At 44.8% G+C, this 25,385-nt stretch overlaps 1 protein-coding gene across 1 annotated transcript in view; it reads right to left on the bottom strand.

Annotated features, from left to right (window-relative positions):
• The window catches only part of Dock1 (dedicator of cytokinesis 1), a 453,773-nt gene that overhangs the window by 36,905 nt on the left and 391,483 nt on the right, over positions 1 to 25,385 (bottom strand). Inside the window, exons 38-41 of the mRNA XM_036177592.1 lie at positions 24,053 to 24,143; positions 19,869 to 19,988; positions 5,516 to 5,605; positions 4,664 to 4,768 (exon numbers count right to left, since the gene is read on the bottom strand). Coding sequence (XP_036033485.1) covers positions 4,664 to 4,768; positions 5,516 to 5,605; positions 19,869 to 19,988; positions 24,053 to 24,143 — 406 coding nt within the window. The remainder of the gene's footprint in view (positions 1 to 4,663; positions 4,769 to 5,515; positions 5,606 to 19,868; positions 19,989 to 24,052; positions 24,144 to 25,385) is intronic.

The raw sequence follows: 25,385 nt of genomic DNA, 5'->3' as shown, positions 1-25,385 counted from the left end.
TATATGTAAAATGAGTTAATCTTTAAGCTCCTCTCATGTGAATTGGGTCCTGTGTTAACTGGGTTCCCAGGCACAGCAAAGAGCCTGCATGAGAATCTAGCAGCCAGCAGCAGCTGCCTCTCCCCTGTAGGACTCATGAAGTCCCCTTTCTCCTGCCCAAAAGAAGATAGTGCTGCAGGGGACTAAAGAGAGGTCCTCAGAGCAGGACTCCTGGGTGTCACATGGACATCAGCAGAGATGGAGGAAAGAAGCAGGCCAACCAGGAAGACCCTGAGCTCCTGGCCTCCCTGAAGCCTGGAGTCTGGGGACGAGTGGAAAGTAGGACTTCTTTCTGGCAGGAGGAGCTCTCTATGACCCTTACTCAACAATGACAAAGTCTACACAGCCCTTAGGACTGACTTTTGTTATTTCTAAGTAACGTTCTCCAATCTAGATTTCACCGGAAGCTGTTATCAAAGGCCAGGTGACGCTGGTGTGGGCTTAGGTGGATGGGCGCTCTCCTTACATGGGTTACACTGTGGAGGCCTTCTCTATGTGGGCTTGAGGCAGTCACTCTGTGTGTATCTGGAAGGAAGGATCCTGAGATGTGTAATGGAGCTCTTCAAGGCCCAGAGTGTTGTGTGTGTCCACCAAGTCACAAACAGGTGTCATTGGCTGGCACTGTCATTTGAAGGCTGCTGCCTCTTCCACCTGCCTAGTCTTTTCCTTTGTTGCTTCTGTCTACTCAGAAATGTCTCTGCATCAGCTTGTCATGCTAGGTGCAGCCCTGGCTTATAGGTGGCTATCCATGGACAGATATAGGTTGCTGGCAGTGAGAAGGAGGAAGACAGAGAAAGAGGTACAAGAAAGAGACAGAGGTACAGCATTTTGCTACACATTCTTAGGTCTGTGTTGACTCAGCCGTAAGCCAAAACTTACCTAATTAACACATTTTCATGGAGATAAGGGGAGACTCCTAGGACACGCAATTAACCACCCCTGCTGCAGCCTGAATGCCCCTGCCATCCTCTACCCTTTACACACTGAAATAGAGTCGCCAAGGCAATGGTAGCTGAGTGGATGTGGGCACTGGGAAGGGACCAGATCCACAAAGGTATCAGAAGGTTTTTTTCTCCTACCCTAGAGGGCCTCATCAGACACGGAATCTATAGGTCCCTTGAGCCTGGACTTCCCAGCCTCCAGATCTGTGAGCAATAAATTTTTGTTGTTTATAAATTATGCAGCCTAGGGTGTTTTGTTACAACAGTCCAAACAGATCTGAACAATACCTCTTTCAAATCTCAATTTATTCTGCAGTTTAACAAATTACTAAGAAAGTAACAGTTTAAGGTTTGGATATTTCCCACCTCCCTGCTATGTACTTAGCCATGGCTTGAAGTATCATTATGGAAGGAAAAAATGCCCTATTTTTTTCTAGAAGAAAAATGTCAAGCAGAAAGCAAAGTAATATGTAGTCTTAATTAGAAATATAAATACAGAGTCTGAGCCTCCTGTGAGGCCCTAGGAAGCCCAACATCTCAGGAAGGCAGAGATTTACTAGAGAGCAGACCACTCAGGAAGCAGCATGCATTTATTAAGCTTTACCCTCAAAGAAGGCACAATAATAAAAATACATAAAGGCTTTAATAGAAAAACACTAGAGTTATAGACGAAAACACTAATAGTATTTTCCAGAAATGTCCACTACTTTGCATTCTGCAGTAGTCCTTCCAAACACGAAAACGAGGGAGAAATATACATACAGTCAAAGATATTTATTCCTTGTGAGAATTATAAATATTAATAAGAATGCAAAAAAGCAATGAGCTCGATTACGGAGAGAAACAGTGCCAAGGGGACAGTGAGATAGCTCAGCATCTGCTCTCTCAGCGGCAGCATGAAGTTGCTAAACATTCCGCCCACTTTTTGGTAACTGGTAATGTCATTGTCAGACTGACCCCTGCCAGGCGATCTGTGAAGCGTAATGAATATATTGCTGCAGCCCGACAGAGTTATTCAGGTGTGTCGGGAAAGCCAGCTTAATATTAATCAAGCACGTTAAACTCTTTATTCTTACTTCACATTTTGTCCTTTGATGGTGGAAGTGACCCAGGATGGTCCCTGGAGCCTGCAGGAGCCAGTGCTTGAGACTGTATTGCAGCGTGCCTCCCTGGGGGCATTTCATCACATGCTCAGGCAGGCTGCTGCCTTGCAGTTGGAGTTAGATAACTACATCCATGGTTGGTATCACAGGGGGCTTCTGTGCCCGGGGCCCACACTCTAATACCCATGAGCAGGAGTGTGCCCAGCCCAAGGTTGGCCTCTCTCTTCCCTGGGCCACATACATGTTGGGGCACGCATAAAGACACTAAAGTTTTTGTAAAATTGGGCAATTTTTAGTACATTCCTTTTTTGGTGTATGTATTTTGTATGTGCATGTGTATATGTATATGTGTGGGGTACCCATGCATGTACTGGCATGTAGAGGTCATATGCCAACCTTGGCCATCCTTTCCAGGTTGTTTATCTGAGGTAGGATGTTTTCCTGATGCATATAACAGTCATAAAAAACATGTCATGAGACAGGGAAATCAAGACCAAGAATGTCTTCTTCAGAACTGTGAGCCAATTTGACTCATTGGTCGGGCAACATTTATTTACATATTCCAGCCTCACCTGGATATTGGGAAATGCTTGTCTAAAAGTACACCATGGCTATTTGTTGTAGAGTATTATTTTAAGGTGTGTTACTTTTGTTTATGTTGCATTTGTTTAACTCTGTGAAGCTGTGTTACTTTGCCTACCTAAAATACCTGATGGCCTAATAAAGAGCTGAATGGCCAATAGCTAGGCAGGAGAAAGGAATAGGCAGGGCTGTCAGCCAGAGAGAAGATATAGAGGGAGAAATCTGGGAGGGGAAAAAGAAGTAGGCAGAGAAGGAGGAGGACACCAGGGGCCAACCACCCGACTACACAGCAAGCCACAGAGTAAGAGTAAGATTAACAGAAGCAAGAGAACTGGAAAAGCCCAGAGGCAAAAGGTAGAAGGGATAAGTTAAGTTAAGGAAAGCTAGCAAGAAAGAAGTCAAGCTATGGCTGGGCATTCATAAGTAAGAATAAGCCTCCATGTGTGATTTATTTGGGAGCTGGGTGGCAGGCTCCCAAAAGAGCAGAAACAACAACAACAACAGCTATTGCTGTGGTTATGAGCAACAACACTCAGCTTTTCCAAGGAAGGAGTGGATTCAGTTTCATGCATTGTGGTTGTGAAAATCTGCTTCCAATTTCTCATAAAATTAAAATTTTTATGTTTACAGTATCACTATTCCCATTAGGTAAAAGGTGTAAATAACTCAAATGTCCATCAGTGGGTGAATGGACAAAGTATGGTATGTCCATACAATAGAATATTACCCTACTTTAAAAAGGACTTAAGTTATGATACATGCTACAACATGGATAAACCATGATGCTATCATTCACAGTGCAAGTAAGACACAAAAGGCCAAACACCGTATGACCCAAGTTATAACTAGGGTGGGTGACTCCCAGGGACAGACAGAACAATGCTAGGTCCTAAAGCTGGGAGTAAAGAAATGGAGTACTATTGCTAAGAGGTGTGGAGTTGTAGTTATTTTTTTTAAAGATACATACATATATATATACACATAATATATGTATACACACACACACACACATATATATATACATACATGTGTGTGTGTGTGTGTGTGTGTGTGTGTGTGTGTGTGTGTGTATGATTGCGCCTGTGGACATCAGAGGAAGATAGCTGAACCTCTGGAACTGGAGTTACAGGTGGTTTTGAGCCACCTCAGCTGGGTGTGGGAACCAAACTCTGGTCTCCTGGAAGAGCAGCAAGCACTCATAACTGATATCTCTCCGGGCCTAACTTCTAGTTTCATAAGTGGAGGCAATTCTGGAACTAGATGGTGGTGATGGTCTGTGTGTGTGTGTGTGTGTGTGTGTGTGTGTGTGTGTGTGTGTGTGTGTGTTTGTGTGTGTGTGCTTATGCCACTGAAAAATGCACAACTAAAAATGCCCCAAACAGTAAATTATATTATGTGTGTGTTTATGTGTATGCATGTTTGTGTGTAAGTGTGTGTGCATGGAGCGTATTTAGAGGTGAGAGGAGCCTTGGGTGTCAGTCAATGTCCTGGTTCTTGTTTGAGGTGGGGTCTCTTTGTTGTTTACTTGTGTATATACCAGATTCACTGGCCCATGAGATTCCAGAGTCTCCTGTCTCCATAGCCTATCTTTTGGGAGGAGTGCAGGCATTATAGATGAGCGCCATGGAGTCTGACTTTATGTAGGTTCTGGGGATCTTAGGTTCTCAGACTTGTGGCAAGTGCTTTGCCCACGGAGCCATCTCCCCAGCTCACTGTGTATACTTTGACACAATTAAACACAAATATAAATCTCTGAGGAGAGTTCTTTCAGGAAAAAAAAAATCACACAAAAAATGCATATGTAACCAGAGTTTTCATATAATTAAAGAAAATATTCTTGGTCCCTCTCTCTGGCACCCTAGAGTCAGCATAGGACTTTGCTGGGCCAAACACTATGACTAGAAGGGGTCTCTGTAGTTAGAGTTTTCCTGCTCTCCAACTACAGGTCTCTGTGCTGAGTGAGTGACACTCGCTCACAGGAAGAAGACTCAAACTTACCCGAAGGAACGAAGGGAATCCTTGCCCATAGTAACCAACAGCAAAATAATCTGGCTTGGGTCTTATCACCTTGACGATGTTCTCATAAAATTGCGCCTGCTTTTTCTGGAAGGAAAAATGAAAACTCATTTCAGAGCTGAGCAGAGAATGAAAGCATCTACCCTTCTGGATTCTTCTTGGGGTCCTAAGCCTGTACCCGGGAGAATCCAGTAGTTTTGACATTTTTCATACTGTCCAGCAAGGTATCCTAAACAAGCCACATTTGGTCACTAGTTGTGATTTGGGGGTATTTTCAATAATCCAAGGGGATGATTTTCCTTCACTCTTAGTGTTTTTGCTGCTGTTTTTTTTTTTTAAAGGATACAGATGAGATACTGGGAGAATTTGAAGAATAGAATTACTCTGCTTTAAATTGCATACAAATATTCCACCATAAACGTGGTCTGCTGTGCACAAAAAAGGCATGGGTGAGAAGGAATTGACTAATAACTTAGAGGATGCCCTGGCACGACAAGGTTCTGGCCACTACCTGTCCGCCTCCTCTTGTGGAAAAGGTGAGGGCTTTAAACTAGTTGAAACTCTCAGAGACTCTGGGCTGTCAAGAGCCCTGTACTTAGGATGTCAGAGTTTGTAATGCGTCACTAATGGAAGTTTTAACGTCTTGGCCTATTTGAAAATAACAAGTGAATGCTCATGGGCTGGAATCAACCAGCAGATAAAGGACAACCATTTCCCAAGATGACAAAGAGGGAGCAAGGCAAAGCCAGGAGAACATCGGAGGTGGATCCCGATGTGAAGGCTGAAATGGGAAAATCTAGGAAAAACTAAACCAAACCAAAAGCAAAGGCCTACCAGCAAGTCACTCAGCTGTTCGTAATCAAACATCTCCGTTTCATACTGTTCTGCAAGTTCCTTGCCCAGGGCAATGGCCTCCTCCCACATCTGTGAGGGACATAGATAAAACAGAGAGATCCAAGAATGAATCATGCATCCAGCCAAACAGTAGCATCATTATTCACAATGAGACATCTAGAAATCTGCTAGATTAATGGGCACACTGGGGAGGGGGGCATCAGGCAGGAAGTATACAAGTATTTTCTAGAGGCTTCGGCCTTGGGCTCAGGCCCTGCAGTATTGACTAAACGGCTCAACCCCAGACTCATCCGTCACACCAGCTCTTCCCACGGCATGGCGGTGCTGGCCCATCATCACCTGTCCTCACTCTCCTGCAGCCAGTACTGGCCGCCAAGGACCATCTGTCAGGGCAGCCTTGGAGCCAGGGAAAAGACACCACAGGGTGAAGACACATTGCTAGGAGCATCTACTATGTGGCCACTTCCCAAATGTCCCCACTGCATAGCTGTCATGTTCCAGAATGCACACTGCCAGAAATGTCCATTCAAAGCTCCAGAATGCTTGCTTTTTTGCAGGTGACCTCCTCCTCCTCCTCTGATTTTTCAAATACTGGCAGGATTTGAAAAGGGGCTTTCCTTATGGCAAATAGGGAAAATGCTTCTTCAAGTAACTTACTTTTAAAAACATGGATAAACTTTTACTTATTTTATTTGTGTGTGTGTGTGTGTGTGTGTGTGTGTGTGTGTGTGTGTGTGTGTACATGCTAGTGCCCTCTGAGGTGAGAGGCAATGAAGCCCACTAAAGCTGGAGTTATAAGCTATTGTAAGGGGTACCCAGTGTGGGTTCTGGGAACTGAACTTGGGACTCCGCAAGAACAGTACACACTCTTAACAGATGCTCCATCTCTTCAGCCCCTTTTCATCATTATGATCACCATTAGCATTTATTTTTTAAAGTGTGGATAAACTTTTGACATGCAGGAGTTTGATGCTAGGTCTGGAATTCCCTTGGGAAAGGTAGACTAGGAGGATGGAGAAGCATGGGTGGATTTGGATGGAGAAGTTCCCCTAAGACGCCTCCCAGTAGCTGCCGACTCTTCTCCTTTGGACTTTGGTGACCCAGAACTTTCTCTTAGTGTATTAAAACTGGAACATGCTTGTCTTCTCTACCCAGACTGTATTCCCCCAAGGGCAAGGGCTGAGTGTCACTGGTAAATATCTGAGGATATTTACCACCTGCTTCTCAAGGCTCAGTTGATAGGAAACGACAAAGCTCAGGCAGTTCTCAACAAACTGTAATCCTTGCCTCAAATGTCTACATTTCCACAGTGCTGCTGTTCCCAGGGGATCACAGCACTAACCCTCATGGGAGCTACTCATTCCTGCCTACTAATAGCTAGAAAAAGACCAAGACCTACTGGGGACAGCCCCTCCTTGACAAGGGGCATAGATCAGTTCTTCTTAACCTGTGGGTCCAGACCCCTTTGTGGGTGGGTGTCACATATCAGATATCCTGCATATCAGATATTTACGTTACAATTCATAACAGTAGCATAATTACAGTTATGAAGTAGCAACACAGTAATGTTACAGTTGGGGGTCACCACAACCTGAGGAACTGTATTAAAGGGCCACAGCATCAGGAAGGTTGAGAGCCACTGGCCTAGATGATCTGGTGGGAGTGAAATAAAAGTGGAGCCTTTTATCAGCTTCTAGCTTACACGATGTCTTCCCACCTGGGCTCCCTGGTTCAAGCTCTCCAGCCACCTGGTGGGAGCATGTCATTTCCAGGCTGCAGACAGGGAAGTTGGGAGTCAGAGAGGGGAGGAGCTTACTCAAGGTCACACAGCAGATACACAGGAGACTTGCATTCTTACTCTTGCAGGTCACATGCCAGCATGTCCAGGGCTGTCTGTCACTGGGCACACTCCTGTTGCAGAGCCCAGTATACCGCCTGCTAGAATGGACCCACCACAGGTTTGGGGTATTATTGACTCACTCAACTGGGATGATAGGAGTATTATGCATTTATGTCCAAAACCACTTGGTATTCTTGAGGAAGGAAAAAAAAATGGGGTTCTGAATTAATGGTTGTATTTTGAATAGTTTGAAAAGCAAAGTAAAAGTAAGTTGCTTGGGGACTTCCGATGTAGGGAGACCTGTCTGAAGAGGAGTCTGGGAGACAGGAACACCTTCGCCCCTGTTCCCTTTGGGCTGATGTTATCTCATATTCTCTGTGTACCCACACTTGCCTCTCTAGACTTCTAATGTCCTCTTCTAAAGCCTGAGCTCACATTCCCTGAAGAACACTCTCCCCTGTAATGTTTCTTTTAGGCACCAGTGACCCACAGCTCCCTTAGTATATTTGCACTTCAAAGACAACATTCCCTTTCCTTGTGGTCTCCTTTAGTGGTTTGTTCTTTAGTTTCTCCAAGCTAATGTACCTTCTCTTAGCTGCTCGGAGTTTCCAGCCTTCTAATTCACTCCTGAGCAAAAGCTTAATCTGTCTTGATCCTAAATGACAGATGAAGTACTTTAGATACATAGCCAAGTAATTGTTTTTAAAAGAAATATAGGTCTCCAGTAAATATCTTATCCTGCTCACCCTGAGGTCTCATGGTTGTGTTTTCTATCAGATTTCCTATAAATACACACACATCCTTCCATGCCCCTCCACTTGTGTTAAAGGATTCCACACTGGGCAGATTTTCATCTATCTTTAATTGGACCAGGGCTTTACCGGGAGTTTGGGCAGTTCATACTTCCAACACGAATGCCTCGGAAAATATTTCAGCGTCACAGAGGAAGCAGATTCAATATGATCTAGATTTAGATTGTCTCTGAGAAAGAATCACTTTGACCTTTGGTGACTGAACCCGGGATCAGCTCCATTCTTACAAGAACTACAGGCTTAGCAGGCTTGAACAGCTCCAAATGAAAATGCCTGGATTTGCAGACAACTTTATTTTCTGATCTGAGATCTTTAATCCAGTTTATGGCATCTGGGGAATTGTTGGCTACCATCGGAGGGGCACTTTGTCCTCTGTGCTCTTCCCCACGGGAAAGGTTCTCTCCTCGTCTTCCAGAACCTTGGTCTCAGGATCTCCCACTTCTTCCAGCCCTGCCCAGCGAAAACTTCCTTTTCTGATGAAACACCTTCCTCAGTGTCATGGCAGTGGTAGCAGACGAGGCTGGGGAGCTGGTGCCATAAGGAAAGTGGGTGGCAGCCACAGAAGCTAGATGGCCTGTGTTCAATTCCCAGAACCCTCACACAAAGTCAAGTATGGGACTCAGCAGGTAAGAGCACTTGATATGCAAGCAGGAGGAGCTGAGTTCAAATGCCCAGCATTCAAAGAAAAAGGTCTGGCACCGTCTCACCTAACTGCAACTGCAGCTTTGTGAGGGAGTGGAGACAAGAGGATCAATGGGGTTTGCTGACTGCCCATCTAGATCTAGGTTACATGGGAGATCTTGTCAGGTGGGAATAAGAGCGGGGTCGAGGGGGGGAAGGAGCAACAGAGCCAAACACCCACCCCCCCAAAAGTGGTGGTAGAGAATATACCAAGTATTGATTTCTCACAGGCCGACATGAAGTGGATGACAAGGATGCAGATCTTCCATGGTGGCGGAGCAGCAGCAGATGACAAGACAGGTGTCACCAGAAACAGAAGGTCCTTCGTTCTTAACATGGCCAACTCACCGGGATGCCCACGGGCCACTCTGGTATAGTGCACTTACCAGTTGTGAACAGCTCACTAGCAAAGGTGTTTTATGTAAAGCTTGACTTTCGGCCATTTTTCTACTGCTCATCCGTTTTCCCTGGCAGTTATTGGGAAGAGTCACACTCAATTACCTCCTGAATTTCCAGAGTCCCACACAGCTTTCTGGTGTTTAATGGATGAGGATCAATGGTGTGGAAGAGGCCACAGCTTTGCTTGAGGTCCCTCCGCACCAGAGGGGCCAAGTGGCCCAGGACCAGCAGGAGGCCTTCATGCTCAGTGAGCATCTCTAGTCTCCAAATCTGAACCAGGGTCTGTTTGTACATGTGAAGTAGATCTACCCATGTCCTCCTGTGTGACAGGCTCAAGGAAAGTTCTGTTATTTATCCACTCTTAGGGAAGTCTGATACTAGTCATGAATCCCTTGAGTCTAACTGTGTCCATCAGGGTGTAGAGTGGCCTGTGGCACACAGTAGGCTTGTTAGTGGAAAAACTTCCTACAGGCTGAAGCACAACAGCATTGTTCTTGATTCTAATGCTTTAACAGAAAAGAATTCCTTTTAATAGCATCCAATCACCAAGAACTTAAGAGACCTGAATATTCAACACAGGTTTGGTCTGATGAGACAGAGTCCGGCTCACCCTGAGAGCTTGCAGAGCATGAACATGAACTTAGGGCAGGGTTCCACAAGGCTTACCCACAGCCTTCAAAAAGGGGATGTCACAGGATATGAAAACGTCACCCTACTTAGAAACAAAATCCAACCATCTCGCCAAAAATGGAAACACATCTCTGAACTTCTATTTACAGCTCACAAGATGATGCAGGCCACATGCACTTTGTTCCCCGCAACCATCCCCCTACCCCACCCCCCCCCCCTGCCAAGTTTGGCACAAGGTAAAGCGTGAACATCATCAACAAGATCTTATTTTAAAGAAGAAACAGAACTCCAGCTGAAAATAGTTGTAGCTCCACATATCATCTGGGCCATAAATTACATATCGTCCTTGTGAATGGCCGACGGGGCCTGGGCTTCAGCCACTCCAGAGTCACGGGCACCTGGGCTAGGAGCAGTACCCATCCTCTAAATTCTCCCAATAGCCTGGCTGCTATTTTCAACTCTCGTCCTCCTCGGAGAAGCCTGGTAATTTTCAGTGAAGTACTCGGATTAAGGGCTTTATTGAAAATTACTAGGCCTCAGCCAAACACAATAAGACAGACAATTTGGAGCACCTTCAGAAAAGAGCACTTGCCTCCCTGATAAAGCTGAACAGAGGGTTTTGCAGGGAGAGGCCCAGGTGGGAGTGAAAATGGAGCGGGAAAGGAGTCTGCAGTAATTGTTGGGCCAAGGAAGGAAGAAATGTTGGAGAATGAAGACGAGAGGGAGTGGGAATGACATTTTGTGGAGAGAAAGGAAAAGATTAAGATGCCAGGAGCTAGGCCGAAAGTCATTCAAAACACTAAAGCATGGAAGAAAAGCAAAAATAGAAAAGTGATTTTGTATGGGGGAAACACAGAAAGCTAACAGGTCATAATTTACCAGCCTGGAGTGCCCAATATTAAAGGGCAAAAATTCCTGTTGCCCTTGCTGGCATTATGGCGCCAGGTAGAGAGAAGCTTTTCTCGAATTGGACCTCAGCCCAGTTGATGGCCAATGCTTCCCCAAACATAGGATAAAGCTGTGGACCCGAGAACAGGGCCTCCCTTCCAGCAACACACTGTTACAAGTCACACTGCCTGTGTGCTTCGGGCCCAACCTCCCCTCGGGTACCACCCAAAGCCCTGACAGTGCATCAGCTCAAGGGTTTATGCTATGTTTATCTAGTAAGCATAGAGTGAAGGTCTCCTTAAGTGCAAGGAAAACCAGACAAAAGATGACAAACTATGTCCATGGGGCTATGCTTGAACCATAGTTTGGTGAGACTGAGGTATCATTTAGCTTCAATCTTATCACCCTATTAAAAATATTTTTAAAATATTTTTATTATGTTTTATCTATTTTATGTATACACACATATGCATACAAATGAATAAAAGTAATAAAAATTTTAAATATATTTCCAAGTACAAGATCAAACAAAGCTCGAGGTTTAAATGGTTACATGCATGCATACACACATGCTCAGACACAAGCATGGCTGAGCCTGGGCCGTGAGTGCAGTTGGCAAATCTCATCTGTGTCATGTCCTCCTGCATGCTTGTCTGCTGATCCACCCAATAAGCTGCTGCAGTCACTCAGACTGAAGGTGGTGGCTTTTAGCAGACAAAGAGGACTCTATATAGAAATGGCCAGCCCTTCTCTTGCAAGGATCTACCTTTGTCCCATTAGCAACCTCTTCTGTGAATGAATGAAGGGCTGGATGCAATGCTGGTGCAAAGGCTAGTACATTTGTTGGGGGACTGATGGGGTGGAGCTGATTCTGACAGGGTGTTAGGTGTGGGGAAGAAGAGTTATGCATTTGAGACTCAGCGGTTGCCTGAAGAAGCAGCATGATCTAGCAATTGTATGAGGAACTTCATGGAATGCCTAAGGAATGGAGCCTCTTCGATCTCAAGGTATTTGCTGCTCCAGCAGTGGCCAGAGGGGACTCAGTTGTGAAAAAGTGATTGTGTTGACACTCTGGAATACTGGGGTGTTGGGCAGGGGGATAATGAAAACTCCGTACTTTCTGCCCAGTTTTGCAATAAATCTAAACTGCTCTAAAAACACTCTAGGGACAGTGACATAGATAGCTCTGTGGATGGAAGACCTTGCTGTCAAATTAAAGACAAAAGTTTGACCCTGGAACCCACATGGTGGTAGGAGAGAACCACTCCTACAAGGTGTCCTCTGGCCTCCACAGGCTGATGGTTATATCAGGTTGGCGTGTGGACATGTCTGTGAGGGATTGCTTTCACTGGTGTGGGAAGCCCCAACCTAAATGTTTCAGACCAGAAAAACACATGGAAGAAAGCAAGAGTTGCTTTTTTTCCTCCACTGATCTTCAGTCTCACTGGTGAGCTCATCTATCCTGTTGCTGCTGCTGCTGCTGACGATGATGATGATGACAATGATGATGATGATGATGACGATGATTCCTTCTTTGACATTGGAACCAGCTTCTCTTGGCTTCTAACGTGAACTAAAGATTAGTGGCTCTTCAGGTATCCAGCCTCATCTGCCGAGCAACTACTGGCCTCTCAACTTCTCTGGTATGAGAATGGCATTGCTGGACTACTCTGAACACACTCTGAAGCCAATCTAACAAGCCCCCTACTAGTATACATTCATCCTATTGGTTCTGTTCATCTAGAGGGCCCTAATACAGTCCCCCGTAGGCTCAAGTGGCCTCCAGATGGTGGCACTGTTTTATGAAGCACCTGAGGAAGTGAGTCACTGAGTGTAGGCCTTGAGGTTTGCCAGCTTAGCTTCACTTCCTGTCTTCCCTGCCATGTTGTATTCTTTCTTAAGCTGTAATACACAATAAGTCCTTCCTCCCTCAAGTGGCCATTTGTTAGGCACTCGTTCAGAGAAGAGAGCCAAGAAACTAGTCCAATGCCCAAGGCAGAACCTGGTGGAACATGGAGGCAGGAATTTAGAGCAGTCAATGGGTGGCTGGTGACAGGAGCCTCTCATTCTCTGAGGTAGTCAAGAATGCAGCTCCCCAGGAGACAATGCAACCGGTCCTTACAAGTTCAGGAAATAACAACTGATCATAATGGACTCTGGTAAGCATAGGCAAATATACATGGAAGAGAACAATTCTCAATTGAAATAATAAAACAGCGCCACTCCAGGAAATGCCAACACATTCAACAAAATAACAGCATTTCATGTGTGTGAAAGCACATGGGCACATATGTGTGTGTGGAGGCCGGAGGTCAGTGTCAGGAATCTTCCTATGGCTCTCCACCTTGGTTTTTTTTTTTGAGACAGGGTCTCTCCTTGAATCTGGAGCTTTCCCATTTTGCTAGACTGGCTGGCCAGGAAGTCCAAGGGATCCTCCTGAACTCTCTTTCCCAGTGCTGAGATTATAACTGTGTAATTGCTCCATGCTTTTTACTTGCATGCTGTGGATGGAACTCAGGTCTTCGGGCTTGTGTGCAAACATTTTACCATCCACACCATCTCCCCAGCCCTGGTGTTGAGTTTCTTGGCTTCTAGTCACTGTCATAATGGCCTGCATCAGCCTCTCCTTTTTCCTTAGCCTCTGCCTTGTCCTTATTCTGTAGGCCTGGTGAGTACCCCAGCTCACTCAACCCCACCAAATTCTCTAATACTAAAGATAGCTGTTTCAGAATGACAGATATTGGGGTACAAGAGAAGAAAATCCTCTTATTTTGGTGCATGCTATGTTTTCTTTTCATACCCTTCTGACATAAATTTATAGTTTATGTCTTCAGTCTCTCCTCCATCTTCTTGACACATGGTCTTCCTGCGTAGCTCAGAACTCAAACTCTGGATCCTCCAGCCCCCACCTACCAACTACTGAGACAATGGGCATGTACCAGCAAGTCCAGCCCATTTTCTAATTATTATTTTTATATTTTTAATGATTTATTTATCGTTATGTACATTGGTGTTTTGCTTTCATGTATGTCTGTATGAGGGTGTCAGATCCCCTGGAACTGCCATGTGGGTGCTGGGAATTGAACCCAGGTGCTCAGGAAGAGCAGCCAGTGCTCTTAACCACCTGAGGCATCTCTCCTGTTTGTGTCATTTTAAATTTCAAGACAGTTTTTAGCTTTTCAAGCACTCTAAAGTATAGAATATATATATATATATATATATATATATATATATATATATATATATATATATATATATATATATATATATATATATAGGCACGCATGTGGTTCTGACTGCTTGCCATGGCCCCAAAGGACATGCAGTAAACTTTGGTTTCTCATCAGGACTGGATGGAGGTGTTCTATGGCTAGGTGTGCGACCTTAACTGATCTATTTTTGACATTAGAAAACATGAAATTTATTTTAGTAATATCTTGTATACTTAAAATATCTTGTATACTAAAGTAAATATAAAAAAGTTAAATCTAAAATCTAAAAAAAATTAATGAAATACTTGACATTCATACTTGTGTGCCAAGCCTGCTATAACAGAGCCCTGGTTTGTCACTACATGCTTGGGGCAATAAAAATTCACTTTCTCATAATAATAGGGACTCGAAGTCCAAGACCAAGGCTTCCTTCTGTCTGTGTCTTCACATGGTTGTCCTTCTGTGGATGTGGAGTCCCACCCAGTCTTCTGTTTTGATGAGGATGGCAAGCAGACTGGACTAGCGTCTATCCTAATGATCTCAATTTGCCTTAGTTCACACTTAGAAGACACTGTTTCCAGTATACTCACATTCTAAGCTCCCAGGGACGGTTTTCACATACAGATTTTGGAAGGATATAATCTAATCTATAAGAATACTTATTTTATTTATAGTTTCAGGGGCTGGAGAGAGAGACTATTGGTAAAGTACCTGCCACAAAAGCATAAGGACCTGAGTTAGATTCCCAGAACTCATATGCACCCCACCCCAAACAAAACTGGATGTGGTGCTGTGTACATGTAATCCTAGGCCTGGGGAAGTTGAGACAGGTGGATCCCTGGTGCTTTCTGGGTAGCCAGTCTAGTCAAACTGGTGAGTTCTAGTTTAGTGAGAGACACTGTTTCAAAAAACATGATGGACTGCCGCCTCTGCGGAATGCTATCTAAGGCTGACCTTTGACCTTTACACATGTGAAACATATGTGCATGTATGTACACATACAAAGTAAGTCTTAAAGCTACAATGTGAACTGCATACTGCTGACATACCTCAGCTTGGACTGGCTGCACTGAAAGGCCCAGTGGCCCAAATGTGGTCTGTGACTCGGTCCCAGACAGCACAGAGTCCTGCCCAACTCAACGTTCGCAAGTTGTTTTCTCTTGTTGGTGCCAACCTTCTCTGAGGGGCCTCTTCTTGACTATGACCTCCTTCATGTTCCCAATGGATACATCACAGGCTGACTATCACCTGTGATTTGGGACTATTTTATAACTTTAGTCCAGGGTGAAGGGAGGAAAGATGTGTCTCTGGTTCCCATAAACATCAAAATCCTTAGTCATCAGCAATGGCCCTGGCCGCCTCTCTAATTCCAATCCTTTTAGGACAGGTGTCCTAGTTACTTTCTGTCACTGTGATAAACATCCTGGCCAAAAGCAACATGGGGAGGAAGGTTTCATCTCACCCTACAGTTTGCAGTCCATCAGACAGGGAAGTCAGGACAGGAACCTGGAGGCAGGAACTGAAGCAGAGGCTATGGAGGAGTGCTGCTTAGTGGCTTGCTCTTCATGGCTTGCTCAGTTTGCTTTTTCATACAGCCTGGGACCACCTGCCCAGGGATGGCCACACCCACAGTGGGCTAGGCCCTTCCCCATCAATCACCAATCAAGACAATTCCCCACAGGTTTGCCTACAGCCCAATCTTATGGAGACATTTTCTCAAGGAAGGTGCCCTCTTTTCAGATGACTCTAGCCTGTGTCGAGTTGACGAAAACAGAACAACAACACAACAAAAGCAATCAGAACAAGAGGCATAATGAAGGTCTGTTCTAAATGACTGGCATGCGTTCCCATCTATAGCTCAGACCTGCTTCCCCAAGGAAAGTGAGTCAAAATCTTGAGGTCAAACTGCCAGCATCTCTACTGTGACCTCCCCTGAAGCCCTGCCCTCACAGGACACTGGGACCTGTTCTGCAGCACTTTTCCTATGTAGTCCTGCCTTCCAAGATCCCTCAAATGGAAGGAAGATACTCAACCACAGAGAAGCCAGATGAACACCAGAGCCAAGTTCTCTTGGATAGCAGCAGCTCTTGCCCCTACCTCCAGCTGCAAGGAGTCACACCATTAGCTAGCAGGCATGGACACTTTTCTTAGAACATCTATGTCACTTGGGCAAAGTCAAGATGGACAGTTCCAGGGCTGGTGAGATGGCTCCATGGGTGAGCAAGCACAGAGACCTGTGTTTGGACCCCTAATACCGACCTAAACAGTTAGGTGCTGTGGTGTGCCTCTGTAACCCTCATATTGGGGAGACAGAGACAGACTCCAGGGCCTTCCTCGCTACCCAGTCTAGCAAACTTTGGTGCTCCATATTCATTGAGACATCCCATCTCAAAAGAGGAGAACATCCCTGAGGGCTTCTACATATGGTCAATAAGGGTAAGTGCAACCACATATATATGTCTGGACACACACACACACACACACACACACACACACAGAGAGAGAGAGAGAGAGAGAGAGAGATTGACTGCTTTACATGCCATGAGCACACTTACCTAGAACTCATCTTCCTCATCAAATGCTGTGGTGCATGGTGGGAGCAGGCTCCCCTCATGCTGTCCTGTCCCTGTAGGCACTTGCCCAGCCCGGGAAGGTCTGTATGGCCGTGTGATTTGTTTCAGCAGATGACAAGAGCAGAAGCAGTTCAGGGAAACTCCCCCTCTTATTCCATCCTTGGCTACATCCCCCTGAGCAGAAAGAATCTCAGCCTTCCTGTGCTTCGTGCAGGGAGATGGCCACATCGTCTGAGCAGAAGTGGACCAGTGTTGTTGGGAGCTCTGGAAAGTTCCAGATCAAAACTCCAGAATATTCATGGTCCATTCCAGCCTACATAAAAGATAATGACTTCCTAGAACACATCCTGCTTGCTGATTGTGAGGATGAACCCTTTGCTGCCAGTAAATTACCCAGGCACTTCTCGCCCTACGCTCTGGAGTTCTTTCCAGCACCTGCATTGTAGTTTCATGGGGATGGGTGGCTTGGTCCCTTTTTAACATTCTGGTGGAAAAGTCACAGGCACTCAGAAGTGGCTTTCCAATCTTCTTGTTTTATCAATACAACTGGAATGGCAGCTGGGAACATAGCCCTTCCTGGATCACTCTGACTCAAGGTCAGCCAGTGGAATACGTCACCACAGTCTTCTTTCTGTAGGAACATCTGAGGACAGTCCTTCTAGCAGCTTTCCTTTCTTGTTTATACTTGTTTCTCACATGGATTCTTTGATTTTTTTTTTTTTTTAAACCGGGCTTTTGAACCTCAGTGCTATTGACATTCTGGGCTGGATGTTCTCTGTGTTGGGGACATCCTGTGCATTATGGGAAGCTCAGACTCAGCCACAGATTTCTAGTGACACTGGTTCTCACTCCTGACAGCAGATGTTCTTGCAGATTGCAGTTGGATACCAACGTTCTAAACGGACTGCATTCTTTTTTGCCCCTTCATGTGATTTTTATTTTTTTTTAGATGGACTATTGTTGTATAGAAAAGGTTAGTATCAGGTTATCTTCCATCAAAACAAAACAAAACAAACAACACCAAACACAAGATTCCCTTCTTGTGTCTGTCATTGCTGAAGGCCAATGGTCCTATTGAAAACAAGCCATTCCCATGGCAGGAAGCGCTGATAGCTGCTGAGAATTCATTCCTTTGGTCCGATAGTCTCCACCCAGCACGAGGCAGCCACTGTTCTGAGCACTAGGCATGCTGGGGAACGAACAAGCGAGGTTTCCGTTTCTACTGCTCGTAGCCTCTTTGGTGGGTCACTACAGAGGCAGGCATGTAAACCTCATGGAGCAAATTAAATAAGTATTCCAAAGGAAGATCGAGGGTGGCTTAAGGGTGAGGAAGAGGTGACATTTAAGCTGAGCTGGAAAGGAAAGAGCCGTGGGAGAGCAATGGATAGCTATTAGGCAGAGCAGGGACACTGTTGGACTTTAGACTCCAGTAAGGCCAGAACATGGAGTAAGGAACATGGAAGAGAGGGAGATGAAGTCAGAGAAACGGTAGGCTTTAAGGCCCTCCAGAGCTGTGCTGCTCATAGAGAGCCTGATTATGGCTACCCATGGAGGCACGTGCGCCTCAGACTGGGTGAACCCTTGGTTTCCTTGGGCCTCTTGCCTTGGCCCTCTATCCAGGCTTCATGGCACCTCGTTTGTATTCCCCGGTACAACACAAAGACACAGGTTCAGGCTGAGTCCACTGTGTTTCTCCAGCAGTTTGCAAAGAAACAAAGTGCCCTTAGTCAAGCAAAGGGAGATGGGTAGAGGCCCAGTGGTGAAAACTTCCCATCTCTACTTTCAGTTCTACCACAGGGCCAAGCCACTTTCCAAGTGGCCTGAGTGGGGAATTTGGCCTTTTTCTGGTGTTAAGAATGACAGGCGGCATAGGTCTGTCATCCTAGTTGCTCAGAACACTAAAAAAGGAGGGTCACAAGTTCAAAGTCAGCTTGGGAAACTCAGTGAGAAGGTATTTTGAAATAAAAAGGTTAACAGAAGGAATGGACATGTACCTTAGTGGCAAAACACTTACTTAGCATGTGTAAGGCCCTAGGTTCAATTCTCATCAACACACACACACACACACACACACACACACACACACACACACACACACATATACCATGCAAAAAGAAGACATACTATTACTTTACAGAGAGAATCCTGAGCTTGTGTTCACAATGAGTCTACTAAATGATCACTTTTAATAAGGTTTGGTTCCTGTGAAGGATGCCAAAGGGGCAGTGTCCTTCTGTGTGACAGAGGTGCTGCTGTGGGTAGAAATGCATTCTAGAAAGACATTTGCAGCCCTAAGCCTTGATATCTGTAGGTGAGCGCTTCATATGGAAATAGGCACACAGTTCAGCTCTCTGGAGCAGGGTGGGCTCCCTGCCAGGCCAGTGCCTGGTGTCCTCACAGGAGAAGGAATGTAGTAGATACAGGCGCACTGTGGGCATGAGGAGGACACAGGCAACAGGGTGATGGGTCAGCAAGGCAGCAAGTACCAACAACTGCCAGCCCGCCTGCCATAAGTCACAGGCATAAAGCATGTAGTCCTAGGAGGCCTTCAGAGAGAGCATGGGCTCACATACACCCGGAATCCAGGCTAACCCTCCAGGCATTAAAAGGTGATATGTTTATACTGTCAAAGCGTTCTCTCAAGACAGTCATAGGAAACAAAACACCAGATCCTCTTGGGATCCTGCTGGAGTGATATGACTAAAAACTTCAGTGGAACCCCAGAAGGAGCTTGGAAGTCATCTTGGCTTTATGAATTTTTTAAGCCAGAGTGGCGAGTCCTTATATAATGACTCCACATCTGGCCACAAGGACAGGGATGAAGTATACAACTGTACGATGCCTGATGAAAATGACGGCAGCTTTCCCTTAGCAGAAGTCACTTGAATATATCATTTTGCTTAAGCCAATTAATCTACAAACTGTCAAGGTGGAACAAAGCCTGTCTCATCACAGGTTAATTTTTCAGTGACCACAGAGAAATGCAAGATTCTAAAGGCATACACCAGCTCCAAGCACCCAGATATGTCCAAACCACTCTCCCAAGTAAGAGCTATTAAAATAGTCGGATGTCTTCAGGCCTTACTATCCACAGAGGATCTAAAAGAGCTATTGATTTTTTTTTTTTTAATAGAAAGATTTCTCCTAAGTACAAGCTGGAGGAACATGCCTAAAATACTTGTGCACACAGTATGTAACACATCTCTGGTTCTGACGACATCGTGTGTTAAGAAAGGCGCTTCCGGTGCTGTAGGAGGCACGTGTGAGGAAGAGACCGAGAGATGGAGTGTGTCTTACCTTGCCTTTGTCAAAGTAGTGGATGATTTCTTGGTAGAGCTGCTCTTTCAGCTGTCCTTGCGTTGTCGCCTGGAACCCGTCCCGCTGAGTGAGGTGGGCTGCGCACACGTCCTCTGACCACTGAGGCAAAAACGAGGAACGCACAATGCTGAGGCAGGGGCATGTTGAATAATACCACTGAGCACCAAGGCAGGCACTGAATGTGTGTATGAGACTGTGATTCCACAGACCCTGGGCTGCTGTCATTAGACTGCCAGGGCCTGGGAATGCCAGGGGTGCAACCTGCCCCTGGAGGGCCCAGGAAGGACAGATGGAAAGGCAGAGCCAGACATGTCCAGTAGAAGACCCCTACAAGGCATGCGCTCCCAAGTTTGTATGCAGCTTCACAGTAGCTGCTTGGTGACTGTCTTCAGTGGACAGCTAGAGCTCTTTCTCCTTGGTCAGAAGTCACTCAAAACCTTAACAGACACTGTGTGTGTGTGTGTGTAGATCACAGGTCATCCAGAAAGGAACTCCATAGGCTACCAAGATCCAAATGGAGGGAGAGGTATCTCTTCACCATCAGCATCAGCTGTGGGTACCATTGCTGCCTGGCACAGGCTCCATCAGAGTTTGTGGAAGTGCTGGCCAGTTTTTGTGTGAATTGATGAGGTACCAGAGTGGAGGCTAAGGCTATTTGACAGGCAAACCATGTAAGCTTCTCAATATGAGCTTAACAAACCAGCATGGTTGCTATGGGCTTCAGTAACAATGAGCAACTACTTCTTGAGGTCCTTCCATGTGCCTATGGGTCAAAGATGGGTCAGGAGTCTCACTCACAGGAGCCAACCAAAGACCGTGACCACACAAGTGCATCATGGACCATAATAATCCGGAAGAAGATTCCATAGATATCTAAGGGTAGGAGGTGTGACTTTGCATGGGGTGGCCTGAGAGGCTCAGAGGAGGGTATAGTAGGAATGGGCTTCTCAGGTGGACCTGTAAGGGGCAGTGTGACCTTGCATTAAGATAGGACAGCAGAGGCATTACAAAGAAGCAATTGACTCCCAGGTCATAGTTCCCAAACAAATGTGGGTGGGAGTGTGGGATGTCCCAGTGAACTCAGTGCTAGAGTTAAACCATAGGACCAGCCGTGATGGCACTTGTTAGGAGCATGGCAGTCAAGGGGAGCAGGGCAAGGAGTCGGGGCCTGGGTGGTGCTGTGACAGAGGACAAAGGACCAAATGAACTGGCATGGTGAAATGGGAATGGGACCCGAGTGAAAGCAGAGTCACACCAATGGATGCTTGTTCTCTGGCAAACGTCCTTTCCAAAGCCCTGGGCTACCTCAAGCTCAACTCTGTAAGCCTGAAGGACTTACGCCTAGGACTGTTGGGTAGGAGCAGAAAGACCTTTATATGGTCCACAAGATGCTCAGATTAACAGTGGACCTGCAGATGCCATCGACAAGCAAAATGGGAAACTCCGTAATCTGACATGGGTCACAGTTGGCTGTGTTGGAAGAACACTTGTGGATGTAAATGCAAAATTCTGGTGATGCTGACAAGTATCTAGTAAGAACCAGAGGTTCAGGCTTATTTTAATGATTTCGGATCATAAAAGCAACATATTGAATAGTGATAGGGGAGTCCCCTGCACCTTCCACTTTAGTTTGCAAATAAATAAATTCACTACTAAGCTAAACACTCATGCTTTTAGTCATTCTTAGTTTCGATAAAAAATATATATAGTTAAAGAGAAGAGGATTGCATTTAAGAGCCTTATAGTTAACAGACACAATACAGACCATCTTGTTTAGTAAGTTGATTAACCAGCATGAATTCACATTGATAAAAAAATATCAAACATATTTAGGGAAAAAAATTACAAAATGTAATAGTTTAAAAATATGGAGGCAGATCATGTTGCATTTACCACCTAATTGGCAAATGTGGAGCCCAGTGGAAGGAATAATCCAATTGAGCCCATTGATTGAAGCTGTGGAACAAGCTATCATATGGCCTGTGACAAACCCATCTGTCCTCAATATATCCAAAGATTAAGCAAATGGTATGCTTATGCACGCGCGCGCACACACACACACACACACACACACACACACACACACACTCACGTATATGTTTTACATTCATTCAGACTTGCAAAGTTTGTGTTCTAAGAGTGTGAGCAGTCTGTCAAGCTGTTTTCATTTCCCTGGTGTGAACAACAAGATCTTCACATTTTGCAAAAATACCCTGTTACTGACATTTGGATTTCTAATAAATACAGACATTGGACTTTACAAAAGGAAATGGCTGCTTCCAAAGGCACTCCCCGAAATCTCTATCTTCAGAAATGTTATTCCTTGGGAGAGCTTTAGATGGCCACAAGACAAGAGGTGTCCTTAGGTACCCAACCTCCAGAATTATGGAGGGGGAGCCAGAGGAAGCCAGCATTTTGCCTTCTGCCAGCCAGGACTCTGCTCATCTCAGGCAAATGCTGCAGATCCACGTGTGTGTGTGTGTGTGTGTGTGTGTGTGTGTGTGTGTGTGTGTGTGTGTGTGTGTACAGAGGCTGAAGGAGTCTGTCTGGGGTTTAATCTGTAACACTATCCTCCTTGACTCCCATGACCCAACAGGCATCTCCTAATGCACATTTAAATGTAATTTTCTCTTGTGGGTTTATCTCTCTACTTCTGGTATTGGAGGGGAAGGGGCTAGTCTAGATTTGGAAACAAGATTCCTTAACTAAGCACTCTAATGGTTCTTGTTTAGTGCAGGAATTTCTGATCTTTTTTATAAGCATGTCATGAGTAAGATAATCAAAAGACTGGCTGAGATTCCCAAACATAAAACTTGAAGTTGCATAGCAGCTTCTTTGCTGTGGATATCACTCTGTATAAATAAAATGCCGATTGGCCAGTAGCCAGGCAGGGAGTATAAGTGGGACAAGCAGAGAAGAGAATTCTGGGAACAGGAAGGCTGAGTCGGAGAGACTCTGCCAGCCGCCGCCATGACAAGCAAGATGTATGGTACGGGTAAGCCATGAGCCACATGGCAACTTATAGACTAATAGAAATGAGTTAATTTAAGATATAAGAACTAGATAACAAGAAGCCTGCTGAGGTCATACAGTTTTTAAGTAATATAAGTCTCTGTGTGTTTACTTGGTTGGGTATGATCAGCTGTGGGACTGGTGGGTGAGAGAGATTTCTCCTGACTGTGGGCCAGGCAGGACCAGGAAAACTCTAGCTACACTTCTCCATCTATTCACCTGTCTATCCACATCTACTCATGCATCCTCATAGCTTTCATCCATCCATCCATCCATCTATCCATCCATCCATCCACCCACCCATCTGTTCATCTGTCTGTCTGTCCATCCATCTGTCCGTCAGTCTGTCCATCAACCCATCCATCCATCAATCCATCATCCATCCATCTATCATCCATCAGTCTTCCCCCATCCATCATTCAACATCCAGCCATCCATGCATCTATCCCTCTCTCTCCACTTTCTTCTCCACATCCATCTGTCTACTTACCAATCCACCCATCCATCTGTGCTCCTGCCTATTTTAGCCATTTTATGAGTATCTACACAGTATTATTAACTATTCTGGAATTGGCCATGGGAGAGAACATAGACACATCAGCACAAGCAAAAGGCCAATGCCTCAGAGCGAGCTGAGTAATAAAGGAATCACCCGAAGTTGAAAGTTCTCATGCTACTGATCATTAGCAACACTCCTTAGACACTCAGCCAGCCGACACAGAAACTCTCAGCCTGGCCCACTCCCCGGAAATGTCGATCTGCTTCCTCCCTCTGCCAGTGTGAGGAGGAGGATGACTTATCCTTCCTCCTGGCTGCTCTACCAGGGCCACTGCTTCTTATTGATATTGTTCGCCATCCTTTCTCAGTCCTGTTGGCACAAATGTGGAGCTGTACAATATCTGACTCACTTTTGCTTCACAGCCCACTGAAGGTTTGCAAAACTCGACACCTTGTTAAATCAGCTTTCAGTTGGGCTGAATCTGTAATCAGAGCACTTCTTGAATTTTTTTTGTTTATGTCACTGACTGTAGCCAATATCCATAAAAATCTCATGCTAGTGGTTTACTAAAATTTGTCATGGAAAAGGAAAATTCAGAATAAACTCAATGTATAAGAAGAGCTGCACAGATGTGTCCTGTGGTTTTTATTACCTTTAGAAGCTTTGCGTGGAGAAGCAAGGTGTAAGCCGCTTCTGTGTAGTTATCACACTCCTTGTGCAGGTCACAGAGCTTGTATAAGTACCTGGTGATGAAATAAGACTACATTCTTAGAGCGTCACAAGGTAATTTGTGTGGAGGACTGTGGGTGCTAAATTCAACATCAACAGTAACTCATGGCTATGCTTTCTTTTTACTACGTTCATAATTCACAATGCCTTGAAAACTGTCGGAACTGACAGGAAGAAGTTAATAATAATAATAATAATAACATACACACACACACCAAACATATATAAATAAAAGTATATATTGGCATACACATATACAAATATATAATTTTAAGTCATCTTTGTAGGAAAAAATGAATATACTATATAAAGGCAAGAACTTTATTTCAAGATTCCTTATTTCTTTCATCTTTTCCAATTTCATTCCTCAAACATTTGCAATGAGATCTAGACTGCATTTCTCTTGAGTCAAAATACACACATACACACACACGCACGCACGCACGCACGCACACACACGCACGCACACACACACACACACACACACACACACACGCACGCACACACACACAAATCCATAAAGATCTAAATCCACAAGATAAAAAAAACAAAACCAAAACCCTGTGATGACAGCAAATGTGATCAGAAGGAATGTCTGTGCCGTGGGAAGAAAGGGATGCTCTTTACTAGAAAGCCGGACACATTTTGGATCAAAGAGGCTGGTTGTTTTCCTAAGTTTATTATATTCATATTGTATGTTTTAAAAGGAGAAAAAAAAGATAAGAGCTAAAAAAAAAAAAAAACCACACAAGTACACTCTGTGTAGCTAACAGACAGTCAAGCTTTCTGTCACGTAGATGCCAGGCTACCCTTGTTCTCTAAAGTGGTCCATCACCTTGCTGACAGTGACCACAGGATCTGAAAGGGGACCGTGAAATACAGTGTACCACTCTAAGAAAGTGCTTTGATCTCCCAGTGATGCTGGGGATCAAATCCATGTCTTCCCCAAGCTCTATCAGTGGTCTATATCCTCATTGTATCTTAAAACCAAAGAAAGAATCAAATCCAGCTGATCACACAAAACATTTTTCTTTTGTGTGTGAAAAAGACATAAGCATGTGGGAATAAGGTACTAGTTAAAGTAAGAGTGGGCTGCAGAATTAGATTGTCTACTTTTGGAAACTTCATATTTCTCATTTGATTACATGACTTGCTAGTAAACTTTAAATTTTGTAATATATCTTAAATTTTTCCCAAAAGGGCTACATTTGTTGATCAACAGGCATGAAAACCTTAAATAACTACGGGGTTTTGCT

Source organism: Onychomys torridus, chromosome 1, assembly GCF_903995425.1.
Source record: "Onychomys torridus chromosome 1, mOncTor1.1, whole genome shotgun sequence".
NCBI lineage: Eukaryota > Metazoa > Chordata > Mammalia > Rodentia > Cricetidae > Onychomys > Onychomys torridus.
Note: the sequence above shows the minus strand (reverse complement) of the source record. Positions and strands in the feature narration are given on the sequence as shown.